Source organism: Canis lupus, chromosome 21, assembly GCF_048164855.1.
Source record: "Canis lupus baileyi chromosome 21, mCanLup2.hap1, whole genome shotgun sequence".
NCBI lineage: Eukaryota > Metazoa > Chordata > Mammalia > Carnivora > Canidae > Canis > Canis lupus.
Genome location: NC_132858.1, coordinates 41,616,587 through 41,635,635, shown reverse-complemented (window position 1 = coordinate 41,635,635; position 19,049 = coordinate 41,616,587). Strand labels below are relative to the sequence as shown.

At 46.8% G+C, this 19,049-nt stretch overlaps 1 protein-coding gene across 16 annotated transcripts in view; it reads left to right on the top strand.

The window, feature by feature from the left end:
* The window catches only part of ATXN7L1 (ataxin 7 like 1), a 245,291-nt gene extending 236,865 nt beyond the window's left edge, over window positions 1-8,426 (top strand). For 13 of the 16 annotated variants that reach the window (XM_072791528.1, XM_072791525.1, XM_072791527.1 and 10 more), the window contains 2 exons: window positions 1,950-2,024; window positions 3,699-6,518. In XM_072791528.1, coding sequence (XP_072647629.1) covers window positions 1,950-2,024; window positions 3,699-3,740 — 117 coding nt within the window. In that variant the 3' untranslated portion in view covers window positions 3,741-6,518. Of the gene's footprint in view, window positions 1-1,949; window positions 2,025-3,698; window positions 6,519-7,404 lie in introns of those variants that run through there. The other 3 variants (XM_072791529.1, XM_072791526.1, XR_012014177.1) reach the window with 2 other exon arrangements.
* Window positions 8,427-19,049: the final 10,623 nt, after the last annotated feature.

Here is a 19,049-nt window from a genome sequence, read left to right as displayed (position 1 = left end):
TGGGGATGAGGACCTTGGAGAGATGAGAGGCAGTTGTTAAAGAGATATTTTGATGCTTTATGTCATCTTTATATGAGGCTTATTAAAACCTCATGAAGAGAACATCTGGAGGGGGATTCACAAATCACAAGTAAGCACGTGGGAAACAGCACATTTGACTCCCAAGGGCCAGGGGAGCTGCAATGTGAGGCCAAGGTGAGACAGGGGAGATGTAGGTCCCCTCTCTGGAGCCCGGGATGCTCACACCTGTCTGCAGCTGAGGCACATGTGCCACCATCTGGACCCCCCAGTTCAGGGATTCGGAGGAGGGGGCCAGCGCCCACAGAGCCCTCCTCTGAGATTACACCACTGGTGGGGCCACCTCCAGGCTGCAGGATGAGGGACAGAACCAGGGCTTCCTAAACTTGAATGTGCACAAGAATTCCCCAGGTTGCGGTGGGGGGTGGGGGGCCCATTAAAATGCAGACAGCAGCACTGCACTGGTTTACGGACCACACCCCTGAGCAACAAAGCTATAGAGTTAACCATTTTAATTTTGGGCTCTACCAGCATGGAGCCCAACATGGGGCTTGAACTCACAACCCTGAGATCAAGAGTCAGTTGCTTACCGACTGAGCCATCCAGGCACACCCTAGTGTCACCCCTTTTAAAGCCCTTATGGGATGGGCTCTGTTCCAAGTCCCTGAGATACATTAATTCGTTTAATGGTTAACCGTTGCCCCCCCCCCTTTTTTACAAATGAATAAACCAAGGCACAGGAAGGTTAAACAACGTGCCCAAGTCACACACAGCAAGGAGATGGTGGAGCCAAGATTTAAACCCAGGCAGTTTGGCTCTGGAGTCTGGGCTCTTAACCTCCATGCCTCTGTGTTAATGGAATGTCTCTGTACTGAGCAAATGTTGCCCTGTCTGTTCTTGGATCAGCGGGACCATAGGAAGTGTTCAGCAAACACAATGAATTAGTCAAAACCAGCGGTGAAAGGAACATACAGGCCTCTGCCAGACTATTTATCAGGAGGAAATTCAAAATAGCTGATGCCTCGAACAGCCGCCGGGGGTCTAGCCCACATTGGCTCCCTAATGCAGGTGATACCTGGGTGCTTGTCACCAGTCCATTTAGAAAAGCCTCTGTCCAAGGTCACCCCGGTGATGTCCAGGTGTTGGGGAAAGGCCTCCGCGATCTGGGTTGGTTCTGTTAGGAGACTAGGAGAAGCATGACGTACGTTGAGAAATTCAAGGTAAACGTGGGCTTTGGGAGCCATCTGGGTATCTATTTAATTGTGTCTGGTAGGTGTAAGCCCAGAATTTACCAGAGAGATTAAATTGAACAAAAAAAAACAAGACTGCGAGTATAAGGCAGACGTCTTTATGGAAAGGTGAGTTCACAGAGAGGATGAGCTCGTTCTAGGCCCAAGGAGGAGCTGCTGTGGGAAGGGTACTCACCTGAGGAACCTGCCCACCGCGAGCCCAGGACGGGGGAGAGGCCCCCAGTGCGGCCTCCTGGGCTGCAGCCCCCACTCCCACTTGAAGGGTGAAGCCCAGAGCCATTTGGCTGGGTTTTCTGAAGGTGTTTGCTGTGTCCTGTGGCCAGTAAAACTGACGCAGAGTAAGCTGCAGGCTTTTATCAACTAAGGCAATCCAAGGGAGACTGGGCAGGAAACAAGCTAGGTCTGGGACTGGTCTGAGAGGTCAGAGGTGCCAAATGCCCTCCAGGAGGGGCCAGGCCTCTCCCCAGAGTCCTTCATCCTCACCTCTGAGATGGGAGGGGCATGAGCAAGGTGCCCCCGGAGCCGTTTTTGTCTTCTCTGCTGTCTAAGATGGAAACATGAGTGGCCCACCACTGGAGGAGGGTGATGGCACCGTGGGACCCAGGGCGGCACCAGGTACCAGGGATCTTTGGCAGCAGGCCGGCCGGTGTAGCTGAGTGGGACTTCGCTGGTGTCTTTCAGGTCGGGAAAAATAGCAGCCTAGCTTTGTCACAATCCAGTCCTTCAAGCATCTCCAGCCCAGGACACAGCCGACCGGTAAGAAACCGGGGTAGGGTGGGGGTGGGAAGTACCTGGGGTCACCAGCAGAGAGAGCCCCCAGGCCGTTGGGGCAGACCCTGGCTCACACCCCCAGCTCCAGTTAAGAGCTCGGGCCTTCTGGTTACAGCTGTGTGTCCTTGGCTAAGTTACTTAAACTTCTCTGCACTTCGGTTTCCTCACCCACAAGGGGATCACAACGGCCCCTACCTCCCATGGCTTTGTGAGGATCAAGTTAATTTATTCGCCTAAAGCCTCTAGAAAATGCCTGGCACATAACAAACACACAAGCCTTGGCCCCAAGTATTAATAGCAGCTTTGTGATATTAGGCACATTACTTCTCTGAGTTTCAGTGTTTTCATCTGTTAAATGGCAAAGGTGACGCTTACCTCCTAAGGTTGCTGTGAAACTTAATGGTGTTGACCCGAGGGCCTTGCTCGGGACACTGCTCAATCAGTCCTTTCTCAAGGCCTCTAGTGAGTTGCAGCTGTTATTCAAGATGTGGTTTCATGGTGGGAATGTCCAGGGTAGATTTAGCAGTTTTTACAAACTCAAAGAGTGAGAGTAGTCAGGGTACAAATGATTTTCTCCAATGGAGTGTGTGTGCCTCTGAGGGAGGCTAGGGGGGTGGGTTATGGGTGTTCTACGTAACTGGAAAAAGCATACGCATGGCTGCGTTGTGTCAGCTTAGATGTGGGTTTCATAGATACCAGATCCCAATGTTTGTCTGCATTTTGGCCTCTGGGGTTTCCCCACCAATGTTGGGTGGCGTTTGGGTGAAGATCATAGGGAAGTAATTTCTGTATCCCCAGCATCTTGAGTCCCTTTTTGTGCCTGAGCCCCCTCCACCCATCCTGTGAGATGGGGGCAGGGAACGGATGGATGCAGGGGGGTCTGTGCCCTGGTAACCGGCCTCTGTTCCTGACCGGCCTCCTGCACAGGTTGTGGAGTGCACCTGGAGGCTACATTGTCACCCTTAACAAACATAATAATAATAAAATAGACACCATTTGTTGAGGCTTTTCCCTGCAGGTGCTCTGCTGAGCGTTTTAAGTACCTTACGTACACAGAAACCCTTTAGCAACCCCGTGAGGGCCAAATGATGATCCTCATGTTATACATTGAAGATGCCCAGACTAAGAGGCTAAGTCACTTGAACCCAAACCCTTTATACTTAATCCAACACTCTACTTCCCTGGATAATTCTCCATGTGGTTAGGTAGGAAAAGGTAAATTAATAGTGGGGGAGGGGATCCTTGGGTGGCTCAGCAGTTTGGCGCCTGCCTTTGGCCCAGGGCACGATCCTCAAGACCCGGGATCGGGTCCCACGTCAGGCTTCCGGCATGGAGCCTGCTTCTCTCTCCTCCTGTGTCTCTGCCTCTCTCTCTCTATCATAAATAAATCTTTAAAAAAAAATAGTGGGGGGAAAAACCACAAAGGTCACTTATTCCAGGTCTCTCTGCAGGAGGGGATCTCCTCCATGCATGTGCAGAGGATGTATCTGTCCTTGTGTCTTCCCCCAAGCTAGGATCCGTGTGGCCAGGTCACATGCGCCAAGTCCTCGGCATCTGGCACCTGCCCGCTGCCCTCGGCCCAAGGTGGCTCTGCTCTTGAAGTCTTGCGGGTAATCCCAAGTGTATGGTTTTGAAACGAGCTTTTCTTTTCTTTCCTAGAAGACCACAAACAGAACGGGCAGGATAAGGACTCTTCCATAACAAGACTGTGAAGCCACTTCCAAACCAATGCCTGGCCACCCGAGGCCCAGGCGGGAGGAGGAGGAGGAGGAGGGAGGGGAGTGCGCAGCCGGGGCGAGGCTTTCCTGGGCCGTGCCTGTGGCTCTGGCCTTTCTTCTTCCTTTTAGTTTATTTTATTTTATTACTATTATTATTATTTTTTTTTTTTGCAATTGACCAGTTTTTAGTTTTTGAAGAAAAAAAAAAAAAAACAAGGCAAAAGAACGTGAATTTCAGATTTACAGAAAACAATACCAGTGTTTTGTTTCGGTTCTTTCATTGGCCATATGTATACGTTCTTCCAAGTTTGGGGTCGCCCCTCTAGCTTCCGATGCTGCTACCGCACCGTCCTTGCGCTCCAGCCCCGAGAGCCGACGTTGCACAACGTTGCACAATGTCAGCTCCCGCTCGGCATCGTCTGAAACTCTTGAACTTGAGCACGCGCAGTGCTCCTCCCCTTGACCTCGCCCACCCGTCCACCCCTTGCCCCTCCCCGCTGCTCCCGGGTCCCCCCACCCCGACCCAAATCGGCTCCCCCAGGTCTGTGCACTGCACCAGCGCTGCGGGAGCCACACGCTCTGGGCAAAGCCGGGAGGAGCGGCCAGTGGACCGTGTCGTTGAGCCAATACCACTGTCCAGCTGTGCAGCTCAGAGAGGATCTGCTGGGTCAGGGACGGGCCGGATGGGCCTGGAAGGTGACAAGAAGCAGAGCATATGCGTAGGGGAAGGTAGCCCTCAAAAAGACAGGTAACTGGGTGACTGCTGACCTGAGCTTGTTAGGAATCCATGCTCTGCAGAACCTTCCAGGGTGCCAGGGACAAGCGCGCCAAAGCTAGGGGGACCCAAGAAGGAGAAATCCCAGGAAGAAGGGCACGGGAACCCCAGGAAGCCACTCAGGAGGGGGCACGGTGCCCTCAGCGGTGGCAGTTCTCAGGCTGCCCTCCGGGGCTAGGCAGGAGGAGAAAGAGCAGTGCTGGGGGTGCAGGAAGCATCCGGGGCAAGCTTCCACGAGGGTCGAGTAGCAAACACCTGGTGAGAATAAATCCGAGCACTGCCCACCCGCCTCGGGGTCCCAGGCCCCAGGGTCCCGTGCAACGGGCACACCCGTAGATGAGCTTGCACTAGGCTCTTCCAAGCCCCAACTCAGATGCAGCCACCCCGGGGGGGGGGGGGGCGTGCAGCAAGCCCAGCTCCCCCGAGTGGAGAAGAGCTATTTGGAAGAGCGGGAGAGAAGCTAGAGCCCTACGGCTATAACACTGTCCACACTGGAGTTTTGAAAGAAATAGCAATACCACAAGCTGCGCTAGGGACCGGTAATCGGGAAAGGAATTGACCACGTGAACTAGGCATCCTGTGCTATTAACCATGAAATTTTGCAGACGATGTGATAGCAGGAGATACTAGGAAGTTTTGCTTCATCCCCAATTCCGAAGTGAATGCCAGTTTTGCAGCTGGGCCCAAACCCTCATCCCTACCCTAAAGTTTCCCTCTCTTCCTTCCCATCCCCACAACCCAAAGATCAGACTACTGTTACGTTTCACCACATTGGATTTTGCGAAGACGGGAGGCAAATGGAGTGATTTGTATCAATGGAATTGCACTGACCATGTTTCTTATAGGATTCCTAAAATTTTTAATATAAAATGAAGATTTTTTTAAAAATCAGGAGTTGATATTAGGTACCAGGACCTTAGTTCAGATGATTTCATTTTTATTTCTACAGTGTTAAAAGTGCACTTATATGCTGGTTTATTTACGTCTTGGGAAAAAGAGACTACAAATTGAAGGGAAGATGGTTACTTTTTCTTTTTTTAAAAAAAAAAGTTAAGGCAGATTTTAAGACTTATAAAATGTTTAAGAAATTATAAACAGGTTAGACCCTTTGGAAAAAAAAGTTTAGAAGATATTCTTAAAGTAAATTTTTATAGTGTTAATTTTGTAATAATTTATGTTTTACTATATTACAGAGCTAACTGACCAGAATAGTTTCAGAAACAATATGAAACGTAGGAAAGTTTAAGCAATGTTTATATTTTTAAAATGTTCTTTGAATTATGTTTTTATTGTACATTTCTTCAGACTGAAAAGTATGTACATATCTTTGTTATTTTTGCACAATTTTTGTCCTGTTCGGTTTTAGAAGTCTGTTGTGTTTTTTTTTTTTTATAATTTATTTTAAGTTGTAAAACTTGCAGGAGTAAAAAAACAAAAAAACAAAAAACAAAAAACAAAAAAAATCTCAGCAACAAAATAACCCTCTGATTTATAAACTCTTTCACTCAGAGAGGGAAAACAAAGGTTGAGAGATTAAGTGGCTGCTTCTGAGAAAAAAATGTCTCGACAGGGACGAAAGGAGCAATTCAATAGGCTTAAACATTTTAGCTGTCTACATCTTGAATTGCAGCTGGAATAAAGAGGCTCCCCACCGAATGCTGCTTACTTGATGAAAGACTGGCTCTGACCAAGGTGAGGACATTTCTGGAAAACTGAGCAAAAAGGGAAAACCCACGGTGTTTCTTCCTTCACAATCAACCACAGGTTTACTTTATAATGATGTGTTAAAAACTCACAGCTTGAAAAATGGAATGCAAATAAACGGTTTTCTTTGGGTTTGTTTTAACGGAGTTCAACTGGACCAGCCTATAAAGCATTATTAGGGTGATATCCTTTGGGTACTTCTGTTCTGCGCATCCTGCCCCAGCCCCTTGACTGCACACACACATACACACACACACAAAACCCCTGCCCACCCACCCCCCATTTGCCTGAAGATCTCGTGACTTGTCGCCAGCCATAGAGGCTCGAAAGCTCTGGTTGTTAAGCATAACACAATGCATAGACCCGTCAGCCATAAAAAAAAAAAAAGCGACTTGGATAACTTGTATGCCTTCTTTTGTATCAATGTACCAATTGTAAATAACGCTGATCAACCTTTGTAGAGAATAGTTTCTACAGCATATTCTATTATTGCTGATTCTCAGTGAACTCTTGTTTTAAAAAAGGAAAAAAAGAAATTTTCTATTTACACCTTATATTTTGTTATGCTGTCGGCCCATGGCACTTTAACAAAACTCTGTGGGTTTTACGTAGCTGGTCAGTCATGGGGTATATTCAATAACTGTTGTTGCACAGACAAGAATTTGCACCTGCTCATTTGTCCTTTCCTACTACCGATTTTAGAACCTTTTCCAGAAGAATTTTGGAGAAAGCATGTCCCAACATTCTAAACAAATGCCACACTTGTGGAGTGGGTTTCTTTTCTACGATCCATATTTTGTAACACTAAGTATTTTCTTTTTTTGTTCCGCACCTTTACATATTAGCACTATCGGATAGAATTCATTCCATGCCTGTGATATTGTAAGCAGAATAAATGTCTAAAGTAGGTGTAAATAGTAAATTCTATGGCTTACAGTTTTAAAAGGAAAGAACAAACATGTATCTATTGATACTGCCATGGTTCAGCACCAGGCCTGGAGACATTCTCCAGTGAGCGATTGTACTTTTTTTTTTTTTTTTTGCTTTTTTTTTTTTTTTTTTGTAACATGGCTTTGTAAATAAAATAATTTATATGTTTGTAAAACAAAGTCTTCGGGTTTTCCTAAAATTTCAATTTTTGCTCTTTCTTTTTTCTTTTGGGTGAAAGTGTTCCCACCTGATGAGCCTTCCTGCTAGAACACACATTTGATAGATCGAAGAGAGTGAGTTCGTTCAACAAATATTTATGGAGCATCTTGTCGTGGCTGCCCCTGAGCTAGGCGCTCTGTGCTCAGTGGTGAGAAACAGACACAGTCCCAGCTGCTCTCTGGAAGCAACCCAGTGGGGAAGACAGTAAATAAATAAACACACGATCAAATGTGTAATTACAGATTGTAGCGAATGCTGTGGTGGAGAGAATTGAATTCTGTGAGAAAAGAAAAGGAGAAGCCGACATAAAACGGGTGATGGTGGGGTGCTATCTGGGAGTCCCCTCTGAGGAAGTGGGCTGAAGGCACAGTGGGAGGGAGCGAATCCCAGGCAGAGCTGGTCCAAGGTAAAAGCCTATAAGTTCTTAGAGCCTGAGGAAGATCCACTGAGGGCCACACAGGGGGAGAAAGATGAACAGAAGTCAGGGCAAGGTCACAAAAGGCCTCACAGAGTTTGGATTTCATGCTCAGTTCAGTGGGAATCCTTTGAAAGACTTTAAGTAGGGTCGTAGCATGGCGGAGAATCACTTGGAAGCTCTTTCAAGAGACCAGGTGAGATGTAATGTGTGCTCCCAAGATGATGATGGTAGAGATAAAGAGAAGCGAATAGAATCAAGGTATATTAAATTGACAAGACTTGCTTAGGAATCGGATCCGAGAATAGGGAAAAGATTGTGTTAGGTAGCGATGCCTGCCATTTCGTCAGATGTGGAAACCAGAGGAGGAATGAGTTTTTTAGGAGGGGTGTTTGGTGGAGCCCAGAAGTCCTGTTTTGTGCACGTGTGTTGGCTCATAACTGGGATCACTGGAACACTAAAGCTGCTGTGCCAATACCCATGGCATACTCATGACTGAAACCATCAGCAGCCCTAAGTTGGAGGCACCAGTTTGGGAACTGTTAGTATATGAATGAAATTTAGAGCCACAAAAAAAAAAAAAAAAAAGAAAGAAAAGAAATTTAGAGCCACAAGCACGAGTGGGATTTCTTGAGAATATAGAGCAAGAAAAACAGACATTTAGAGGTTAGGTGGAAGCAGCAAACTAGCAAAGAACCCTAAGATGAAACATTCACAGAGAAGAGCGAACCCAACAGAAAGTGGTTCCCTGGGAGCCAGGACTATAAGATGATTCAAGGAAGGAACAGTCAATTGAGTCAAATACTGCTGCGCAATGTAAGATCAAGATGGTGTGGTGTTCAGAGTTAGGCAGCATGGAGGTCATGGGTGACAGTTTCCTAGGGTATTTGCCATAACAAATTACCACTATGTGGTGACTGAAAGCAGCATAAATTTATTCTTTCAGAATTCTGGAGACTGGATGTCCAAAAGCAAGCAGGGCTACCCTCGCTTTGAAGGCTCTCGAGGAGAATCCTTCTTGGCCTCTTCCAGTTTCTGTTGACCGCTAGCAGTCCATGGCATTACAGACACATCACTCCCATCTCTGCCTCCATCTTCACATGGCCTTATATCCCCTAGGTCTCTCCACGTCTCAGATCTCCCCTGCCTGTCTCCTTTTTTTTTTTTTTTTTTTCCCCTGCCTGTCTCCTGTAAGGACATCACCCACTGGACTTAGGGCCCACCCTAAATCCTGGATGATCTCATCTCCGGATCCTTAATTACATCTTTTTCCAAATAAGTTCACACTCTCAGGTTCCAGGGATTAGGATGTGGACATTTCTTTTGGGGGGTCACTATTCAGTCTGCTACAGTAACCTTAGCAAAGCAGGTATGACAGCGTGGTAGGGACTGGAGTGGTTTGAAGGAAATTCAGATGTGTCCGCAAATCTTAAGGAGATTAGAAGGCTCAAGGGAGTGTTTGGATTTTGTTTTTATTTTTTCTTTATTGTTTTTCAAGGGAGAAGAGACAAGATTATGATTCATATGCTGGTAAGACTGGAATAATAGGAGAGGGAAAAAGCTAAAGAAGCAGGAGATATTAAAAACAAAAATAAAGGGAGGGGCACCTGAGTGGCTCAGTCAGTTAAGGGTTCTGCTCCTGGGTTTGGCTCAGGTCATGATCTCAGAGTCATGAACGTAGAGCTTGCTTAAGATTCTATTTCTCCTGAGACGCCTGGGTGGCTCAGAGGTTTAGAACCTCCCTTCAGCCCAGGGCATGATCCTGGGGTCCCAGGATACAGGCCTGCATCAGGCTCCCTGCATGGAGCCTGCTTCTCCCTCTGCCTCTGTCTTTGCATGAATAAATAAAATATTTCATGAATAAATAAAATCTTAAAAAAAAAAAAAAGATTCTCTTTCTCCCTCTTCCTCTGCCCCTCCCCCAACTCATGTGCTCCTGCTCTCTCTCAAAAAAAAAAAAAAAAAAAGAAAAAGAAAAAGAAAAAAGAAAAGAAAAGAAAAAAAAAGAAAAGAAAAGGGAAGGGAAGGGAAGGCTCTGAGAAGGCAAGAGGGAGGTGAACCCAAACATGTGTTTGTAGTGTTAAAAGATAAACTGAAGCATATTAAAAAACTTTAAGAGTCTATTTAAGCAAAAATGGATTTGAGGGGCACCTGGGTGGCTCAGTCAGTTAAGTACCTACCTTTGGCTCAGGTCATGATCTCAGGGTCCTGGGATAGAGCCCTGCACCCAGCTCCCTGCTCAGCAGGAGCCTGCTTCTCCCTCTGCCTGGCATTGTCTACTGTGCTATGTGTCAAATAAAGATATTATTTATTTATTCATGAGACACACACAGAGAGAGAGAGAGAGACAGGCAGAGGGAGAAGCAGGCTCCCTGCAGGGAGCCCGATGCAGAACTCGATCCTGGGACCCCGGAGTCACGCCCTGGGCTGAAGGCAGGCAGTAAACCACTGAGCCACCCAGGCGTCCCTAAATAAATTAAATCTTTAAAAATAAGAAGAAGAAGAAGTAATTATTAGTGAAACTGGATTGTCACAGTAGTGAGAGCACATTTGAGATTGGTGATCAAAGCGGGGTCCTGGCCGGGAGCAGACAACCTTAGAGAGTGGCCTGAGCACACCGAGGGCAGAGCCAGGCCATGACAGCTCCAGGGCAAAGTCAGGCACATTTCTGATCATTCTGCCTCAGGCCCAAGTGGATATTTTCACTGCTGTGCAGAAAAGAAACCCAGGGCTAGCAGATGTGAACCTTGGCACGCAGTAAGCCCCTGCAAATAAATGTGCAGTTGGAGAATTCGCAATCACAAAACCTCAGTGTGCTGCTTCTAGCACCAAGAACATCACAGATCCATTTGTTTTGAGCTTTGTCTGGGACTGGCCACCCATCACTGCCTGAGTCCAGGGGTCTTCTAACTCCACTCTGAAGGAGCCTACGCAGCCTGTGTTCTCCAAACCTAGACCTCCAAGAAAATCTTTTAAGAAAGATTTTATTTATTTATTCATGAGGGACACAGAGAGAGAGAGGCAGAGACCCAGGCAGAGGGAGAAGTAGGCTCCCCATGGGGGGCCCAATGTGGGACTCGATCCTGGGACCCCAGGGTCACGCCCTGAGCTGGAGGCAGACGCTCAACAGCTAAGCCCCCCAGGGGCCCCAGGATGTGCAGGTCTTATAGATCCCTGGTTCTGAGTGAAGTCGCCAGGAATGTATTTTAATAAGTGTATTTTCTATTCGGTGCATCCTCATGAGCCACTCACCTAGACAACTAAATGAGGAAAGCACAAAAAAGCTGAATATCTCAAAAACTAAATCAATCCCATGAAAGCCTGAGTCCGTTCAGAGCCACTGCGGGAAGCTCGCCAACAGCAGCTGCGAGGTGTTGCCTCCGTTTGACATCTCGAAACACCGATCCTATCTAAGGTCCTAACTATTGGAAAAGTTCTCTCCACTTAAGAAATTTTGGGATGTATTCTGGGTTTCCCTTTCACCTTCAAACGTTTCAGTGAATCTCTAATCAAAGCAAACATCACCATCACCAAAGCAAAGCGTTTGCTTCCTCTGAGGCCTGAGCAAGCACTGTGGAAGCTGCTAGAAAAATAGGAGCTTGTGCAGCCTGTATAAGGATTTTCTGTTTCTCCCAACTCCCTTCACTTCCCTATCTGATTTCCTAGCCAGTTCCTATTACTAACCCCCCCCCCCCACACACACACACACACAGACACGCACACTATGCATCTACCCATTTTCCTGAGTAATACAGACCCACTGGGGGCTGACAGGGATAGGATAACAAGTCTGTCGCATAATCAGAACGGGCTAAAGGCAGAGACAGCCCCATACAAGTGACAAGAGCAGGGAGGAAACCATGATCTGAGAGCTTTTCTTTTGGAAAAAAAGAAATCAGATGCATGTATTTGGTTTTGTTCGCAATGTTTGCAAGTCTTTTGGTTTTGTCCAACTCAATATGCTCAGAAACGTTTGACATGGACTAGATACACAGCCTTTGGGTATAAGACAGACTTAAGTCTGCTGAGAGGGTGTCTCGGGGCGCTCACCTTCAAGCACTTAGAGGGTGTTCCCACCAGGTCTGTGCTGAGCCCAGCACTGTTCAACATTTTAATTAATGAATTGGCATTCAGAGTAACCTTGGTGATTAAAGCCAGGAATACCAAGAGCCGGATCTGTAGAATAGCTGTTCCCTTTGTGGGGGCACGAGGGAGGTTTCTGGTGCAGGAAGTGCTTGACCTGGGAACTTGCTAAATGAATATAATCGTTGGCGAAATATTTATCAGGTTGGGTGCTGAAGAGTTGCTCATTTCACTGTGCATTTTGACTTTGAAAAGTTTACACACAGACTCAAAAAGCAAATAGCCGACTTAGAGCAATAATTGTGTCAGCGCAAAGAAGAAAGTGACAAGGTGGTTTAAGGAGAATACTACTGAGAGGCTTATTTCCCCCCAGATCCCTCCCCCAGGGGGTTGGGGGGCAGGAGCTGCCACAAAGGGGAGGGGGCAGCTATGGGTTGAGGATGGAGAAGAGGGTGAAAGTCTCACAGGAGGTTGTCGGACCCCTGGGAGCCCCATCACCTCTCTCACGCAGCCAGGCAACTGCTGTTCCCCCAGCTGGAGACAGAGGGGTTATTTTCTAGAAAAATGAAATGGGATACTGAGATTCAGGATTCAGGGTTACCAGACTCAGCAGAGAAAGGTAGAGCTTGCGGTGAGAGGGGGCTGGGACGAGGCATGAGCTCTCTCTTCTCATCATAACCTGCAGAATGTTCCCTTGCGTGTGTTGCGTTGATGTGTTTAAAATTTCAGTAAGGATAATATCGGGGCCTAAGTAATGACGGAAATGGATGAGAACCATTGAGTCATCTCACATTTGCGTTTGGCAGAGTAGTGTTTGGGCTTTGGAAGCTTAAAGAGTCTGGAAATAGGACCAGAGAAAAACTGAACGTGAGCAAAGGGAATTGATGACAGTGACTCCACTCTCCGGAGGTGGTTAGAAATGGACTTCCCAGGGGTGGCTTTCAAGGCCGTCCTCCTTCACCGGGGAGTTCTCCCAGGGGCCCCTTTGTGTTGGTGATGCAAACGGGTGATGCTGACATGCAGGTGCTTTTTCTTTCAAACCATGCATATTTCATGTTTCCTTGGATTTCAAATTTACCTTTGGGGATCCCCTTGCGGGTCCAAGGAGCTGTCTTGTTCAGTGCCACATGGTTCCTGAAAGAGTGGCAGGCACACAATAAGTGTCGAATTAAAAAAATGAAGCAACTGGGGCGCCTGGCTGGCTCAGTGGGGCCCTCATGACACTCTTGATCTCAGGGTTGTGGGTTCCAGCCCCATGTTGGGTGGAGAGATTACTTAAAAACAAAATCTTTTTTTAAAAAAATGGAGGAGTCAATGGTGTGGCGATAAAGTCGAATATCTGGCTCTTGGGAGTGACAGGGGAAGCGTTTCTGCGACGTTAAATACACCCACCGTGACCTACCCATTGCAAGCTACCAGCACAACTTTGCTGAACACAGAGAAGGAGGAGAAGAACACAGGTGAGTCCTCCGAGTCTGAACAAGCCAGCTCCAGGCCGCCCTGATGTTGGCCAGTGGGACAGACACGCTTATAACCAGTGATACTATATTAATTCATGTCAAACTACACACAATAATTTAATCCATTAGTAAGAGCAGAAAGAAGAACTTTGCTATCACTTAGAAATGACCAATATTGAAGCCAACAATTTTTTTTACTGCTTTTCATTTGTCTTTTAAACTTATTTCTGCTTAAAAAGGGCATTGGGGCAAAGTGGGTCTCTTAGTTTCAAAAAAATAATATACAAAGCAATTATCTATCTTTCTTGTAAAAGCCATCCCCACTCTGTGGGCTGTGCTCCAAATGCTTCATTTGGAACCTAATATACTCTTCCATTTAAATATAGTGTCAAGGGTGATTAGGCTGTAGGACAACCCACAAAAGCCCATAAATCCACAATGCTCTTGAAGTCTGACATCAATGCAGTAGTATATTGGGGGAAATGCATTCTCAGTTTCGGCCAGGGAAGACAGGATTGCATGCCACCTGGCCACCATCGCAGCCATGAGACACCACACCCTTCTCTCGACCCCACTATCTGCCAACTGCCAGGAGACTCGAGACTTCCAGTCTGCACCCGGAACAGACCCCCAGCTCAAGGCCATACCTTTGCTGCTCTAACAAAATGAAAGTGGCCAAAAGAATAAGGATTTCCCTGGTGGTCCTGGTGGTGACGGTGGCAGTGGTGGTAGTAACAGTAGTAAACTATAGCACAGCGATGGGTTTCACATCTTTTCTAATTTAATCTTTGCAATAATTCTATGAGATAGGTGAGATTATTGCCTCCATTTTACAGATGAGAAACCAAAGTTTATGGACATCAAGTAATTGAGGATCACACAGCCAGTGAGTGGGAAAGCCTTTTGGAAAAGGGTCCTCGATTCCTCAGGTAAACTGTGTAAATAGTAAATCATCTGGTCATCCATCACACAAGTAAGTGAGAAGCACAAAGAACATTGTTGTTCAGAAATTTTGTTCTGGGTTTTAATTTGGTGGACCTAATTCAAGCTTCAATAGACCCAGTGAGTGTGATAGAAGTTACATTTAGTCTTAGTTTATAAAACGAGGTTCAGTTTATATGATATTCTGAAATATAAAAGTAGCCCAAAATGAAACACAACAGGGGCACCTGGCTGGCTCAGTCGGTGGAGCTTCCAACTCTTGATCTTGAGGTCATAAGTTCGAGGCCTATGTTGGGTGTAGAGATTATTAAAAAAAGAAGAAGAAGAAGAAGAAGACAAAGAAGTACAACAGAACAGAAAAAGAAAAGAGTTCAGATAAAAACTAGTGAAATGTAAATGAGGTCTACATCTGAGTACAGTTTGATTTTCTAGTTCAAAAGTGATGTTCTATGGTTATTTGACATACTGTCATTGGGAAGAGCCAAAGGAAGGACACACAGAACTTTTTGCACTATTTTGCAACTTCTTGTGAGTCTTTTTTTTTTTTTTTAAGATTTTATTTATTCATGACAGACGCAGAGAGAGAGGCAGAGACACAGGCAGAGGGAGAAGCAGGCTCCACTCAGGGAGCCTGACATGGGACTCAATCCCGGGTCTCCAGGATCACACCCTGGGCTGAAGGCGGCGCTAAACCACTGGGCCACCGGGGCTGCCCCTTCTTGTGAGTCTTAAACTATTTCAGAATTTAAAAAAAAAAAAAATATATATATATAGGTATATATACACAATACCTTTTATATATATAAGGTACTGTAAAGGGTACCACAGCCCCAGATCCCTTATCCCAATCTTCTCATGCTCTCCTTTGTACTATGGCCACTGTCTTGACATATGTCAAGACCTATGTCTTGACATAAGCTTTCATGTCCTGTAAAATAGATCTAAATTTGTGCTTAACAATATCTGCATAAAAAATAAAAAAATAAATAATAAATACATAAAATTTTAAAAACCAATATCTACAAACATTTGTTTAGCATTTTTGCTTTTTTAGGTCAGTGAAGAATAAAGAAACTGGACACCACTTCTGGGTAGTTGGAGCACTGTGTCTGACGACCAAATGTCACCCTCTCACAAAGACTGACATGGAACTTCTGAGACCAGAGCTCCCATTATCCTGCATACTTGCTACATCACATCACAGCTACACAGTGACAGCAGGCTCCTGTCTTAGCCCTATCTAGTCCAAAGATTAATACGGTGTCATGTTTAGACAGTGTTCTGGTTTTTGTTTGTTTCTTTTTAAACGCTAAATAAATAAATTTAAAAAATGTATCTCACCAGTAAAACAACCTGGTGAAAATAAAATCCTCAAGTTCCAACCTTACATCTGTCTTGGGATTTACGAGACACCTCTTTTTTTTAAAGATTTTATTTGTTTGACACAGAGAGAGAGAGAGAGAATGCAAGCAGAGAGGGAGAAGCTTGACAGGGAGCCTGACCTGGAGCTCGATCCCAGGACCCAAGGATCATGACCTGAGCTCGATCCACTGAGCCACCCAGGTGCCCCTGCAGGAGAACTTTTGAGTGTAAAGCAAATAGACCTTTAGCTCCTCCCGCATGGTCACACAGAACCAAGAGTCTGTAGTTTCTTAAAGCTGCGATACAAAATCAGAAATGTTACCCCAGAAAGTCCTACAGTGGGGAACCAAGTGGGACGGCCTGCGGGCAGGGGTTGTGGAGATTCCCGGGCCTTAGCCATGATTTCCCCTTCTCATTTTAACAAGACTGTTAAGATAATAATAGGAAACACTGGGATCCCTGGGTGGCGCAGGGTTTAGCGCCTGCCTTTGGCCTAGGGTGTGATCCTGGAGACCCGGGATTGAATCCCATGTCGGGCTCCCGGTGCATGAAGCCTGCTTCTCCCTCTACCTGTGTCTCTGCCCCTCTCTCTCTGTGTGTGACTATCACTAAAAAAAAAAAAAAAAAAAAAAAAGCAAACACTTATGTAGCGTTTAGTACATGCCAGGCACCATTTTTTTAAAAAATAGCTTTACATTAAGGAGCTCATTTGGTCCTCAAGACATCCCCCTATGAGGAAGAGAAGTTATTCTCGGTATATCCATGGGAAAACTGAGGCAGAGAATTTAGATGTTTTGCCCAAGATGGCAGAGTTATTAATGGCCAGTGGTAAAACTGCTGTAAAGAGAGGTGGTCGGGGGGATCCCTGGGTGGCTCAGTAGTTTAGTGCCCACCTTCGGCCCAGGGTGTGATCCTGGGGTCCCGGGATCAAGTCCCACATCGGGCTCCCTGCATGGAGCCTGCTTCTCCCTCTGCCTGTGTCTCTGCCTCTCTCTCTCTCTCTCTCTCTGTCTCTCATGAATAAATAAATAAAATCTTTAAAAAAAAAGAGTACACCTTAAAAATGTGTGGTTTGTTCAATGTTAATTATGCTTCGATCATGCTGTTTGAAACAACAACAGAACTGCCAATATTCGGGCCCCAACTCAAGAGAGTCCAGGTCAGGTGCCCCGAATGGGGCTCAGCCTAGTACTTTCTGGTTCTAAGGTGCCGTCCGACTGGGAGCCCCTGCACTAACGCTCCCCCAGGAGTTGCTCCCCAAACCAGCAAGGGATTAGCAACAAGAGGAGGAGGGCGATGGGGAGGCTGAGAAGGACCCAGCCCATGGTGCTGACTAAGCCCAAAGTGGCTTAAGGAAGGGCATCAACCACGATGGATCGCCGACTCCACTAGGTGGCACCTGGACCTTCTCTTGGGCGGGGCCTGTTCCCCGGGCCTCGGGGCCGTGGTGCGTGCACAGAGGAGCCAGGCCAGGCGGCACAGGCCGCGGAGCCAAGGGTGGACCTGGCCAGACTCCAGGCCCTGGGGGGGGGGAGGCCCAGACTGCTGCGTCTCGGGGTCACGGTTCTAGTGTCATCTGAGGCTCAAAGAACAGAGCCATTCTCAGGGACCGAGGAGCCACGGAGAGGAAATGAAGATCCAAGGGAGAGGCCCAAAGGCCTCGAGTTCAGGGCACCAGGCGGAGGCCACTGTCTCCAGGGCACCACCGTGCAGTCTTCTCCCCCCCATTGAGGAACACTCCGGACAGTTTTTTTTAAAGATTTTATTCATTTATTAGAGAGAGAGAGAGAAAGTGAGCACGAGCCAGGGAGAAGCAGAGGGAGCAGGAGCAGCAGACCCCCTGCGGAGCACGGAGCCTGGCTGAGGGCTCCGACCCACAACCCCTGACACCCTGCCCCGAGCCAAAACCCTGGGCCTGATGCTTAACCAACTGGGTCTCTCTCCATTTCCAGCCACCAGCCATTGCCTGGCCTCGCTGTGCTGAGCCAGTCACTGCCCACAGTGATCACACAGCTTCGGTCACCCCTGAAGGGTCAAGCATTTAGGTGGTCATGATTTGAAGGGGGGCACATATGTTAGGCTTTGCTGTTTGTGCTCCACTGTCACCTCCACCAGGGAGCATAAAGCAAGTCCCCAAAAGAAGGTTCAAAACACATTGAAGAGGTGAGCCTGGATGGCTCAGTCGGTTAAGGGTCTACCTTTGGCTCAGGCCATGATCTCAGAGTCCTGGGATCCAGGTCTATATCGGGCTTCTGGCTCAGTGGGGAGTCTGCTTCTCCCTCTTCCCTCCCCCTGCTTTTACTCTCTCTCTCTCTCTCTCTCCCAAATAAATAAAGTTTTAAAACACACACACATTGAAGAATAAAACCCCACATCAGTAGTTTCAGATTCTCCCCAGAACCCAATACGAACCAGGGGTCCAATCTGGCCCTTAGGGTCCACAGGCCCCGGAGTACTGCATCCGCTTTGTCAGCCTCGTTCTAGCAGGGCTCTCTAGGCTCCAGTTAATTCTGTCGCCAGGATGTCCAATCAAAGTAGCTTAGATAATGGGACCCCGTCATTGTATGTGAATCCTGACACAGTGCTCGCCTTTATCTGTTCTACGTGTGCGGATTCCACGAATGATTTCTTCAAAGGAGGCTGCTGCTAAAAAGTTAGCAAAGCACTCTCCCACGTCATCCTGAAATATTCTCTTTCTTAGAAACCTAAGCTGTGTTGCAAATTTGGGCATACGATTTTCAGATCATTTCAGAGAAATGATTCCTCCTTCTTGGAACACCTACTTCAGACTTCGAAGACAAAGAGCATCGTTCCCCTCCCCCCCCACCACCCTTTGCTCAAGGTTGTACCAAGCTCCCAACCACTGGCCATCCAGTCTCCTTCTCTAGTTTTCTCAGATCCTCGGAGCACAGAATTCTCAAGGGAGGCTCAACCTCTGAAGGTTCAGTCCCACATGTTCTCAGCACCTCAGCTACCTTCTGTTTCAGGCTTGGTTCAGTTTCCTGGAATTGCCTTTCTGGTTCTTAGCTCCATCCTCTATTTTTCAATTGCTTAAAAATTATTATTAAATGCTGAGAGTTTAAAATTTGTAAAATACATATGAAGAATCATTGTCCAAGAACACCTGCACACCCACTACTCAGGTAAAGAAAAATCTTATTGCCATTACACCTAAAATCCTCAGGATAGTCCCCCCAAATCCCATTCCCTTTCCTTTCCCTCCAGGGCAAACACTACACTGAATTTTGTGTATAATTCCCTTGCTTTTCTTTCTTTCTTTCTCTTTAAGGTTTTATTTTATTTATTTATGAGAGACACAGAGAGAGGCAGAGACACACACAGAGGGAGAAGCAGGCTCCCTGTGGGGAGCCTGACAGGGGGCTCCATCCTGGGACTCCAGGA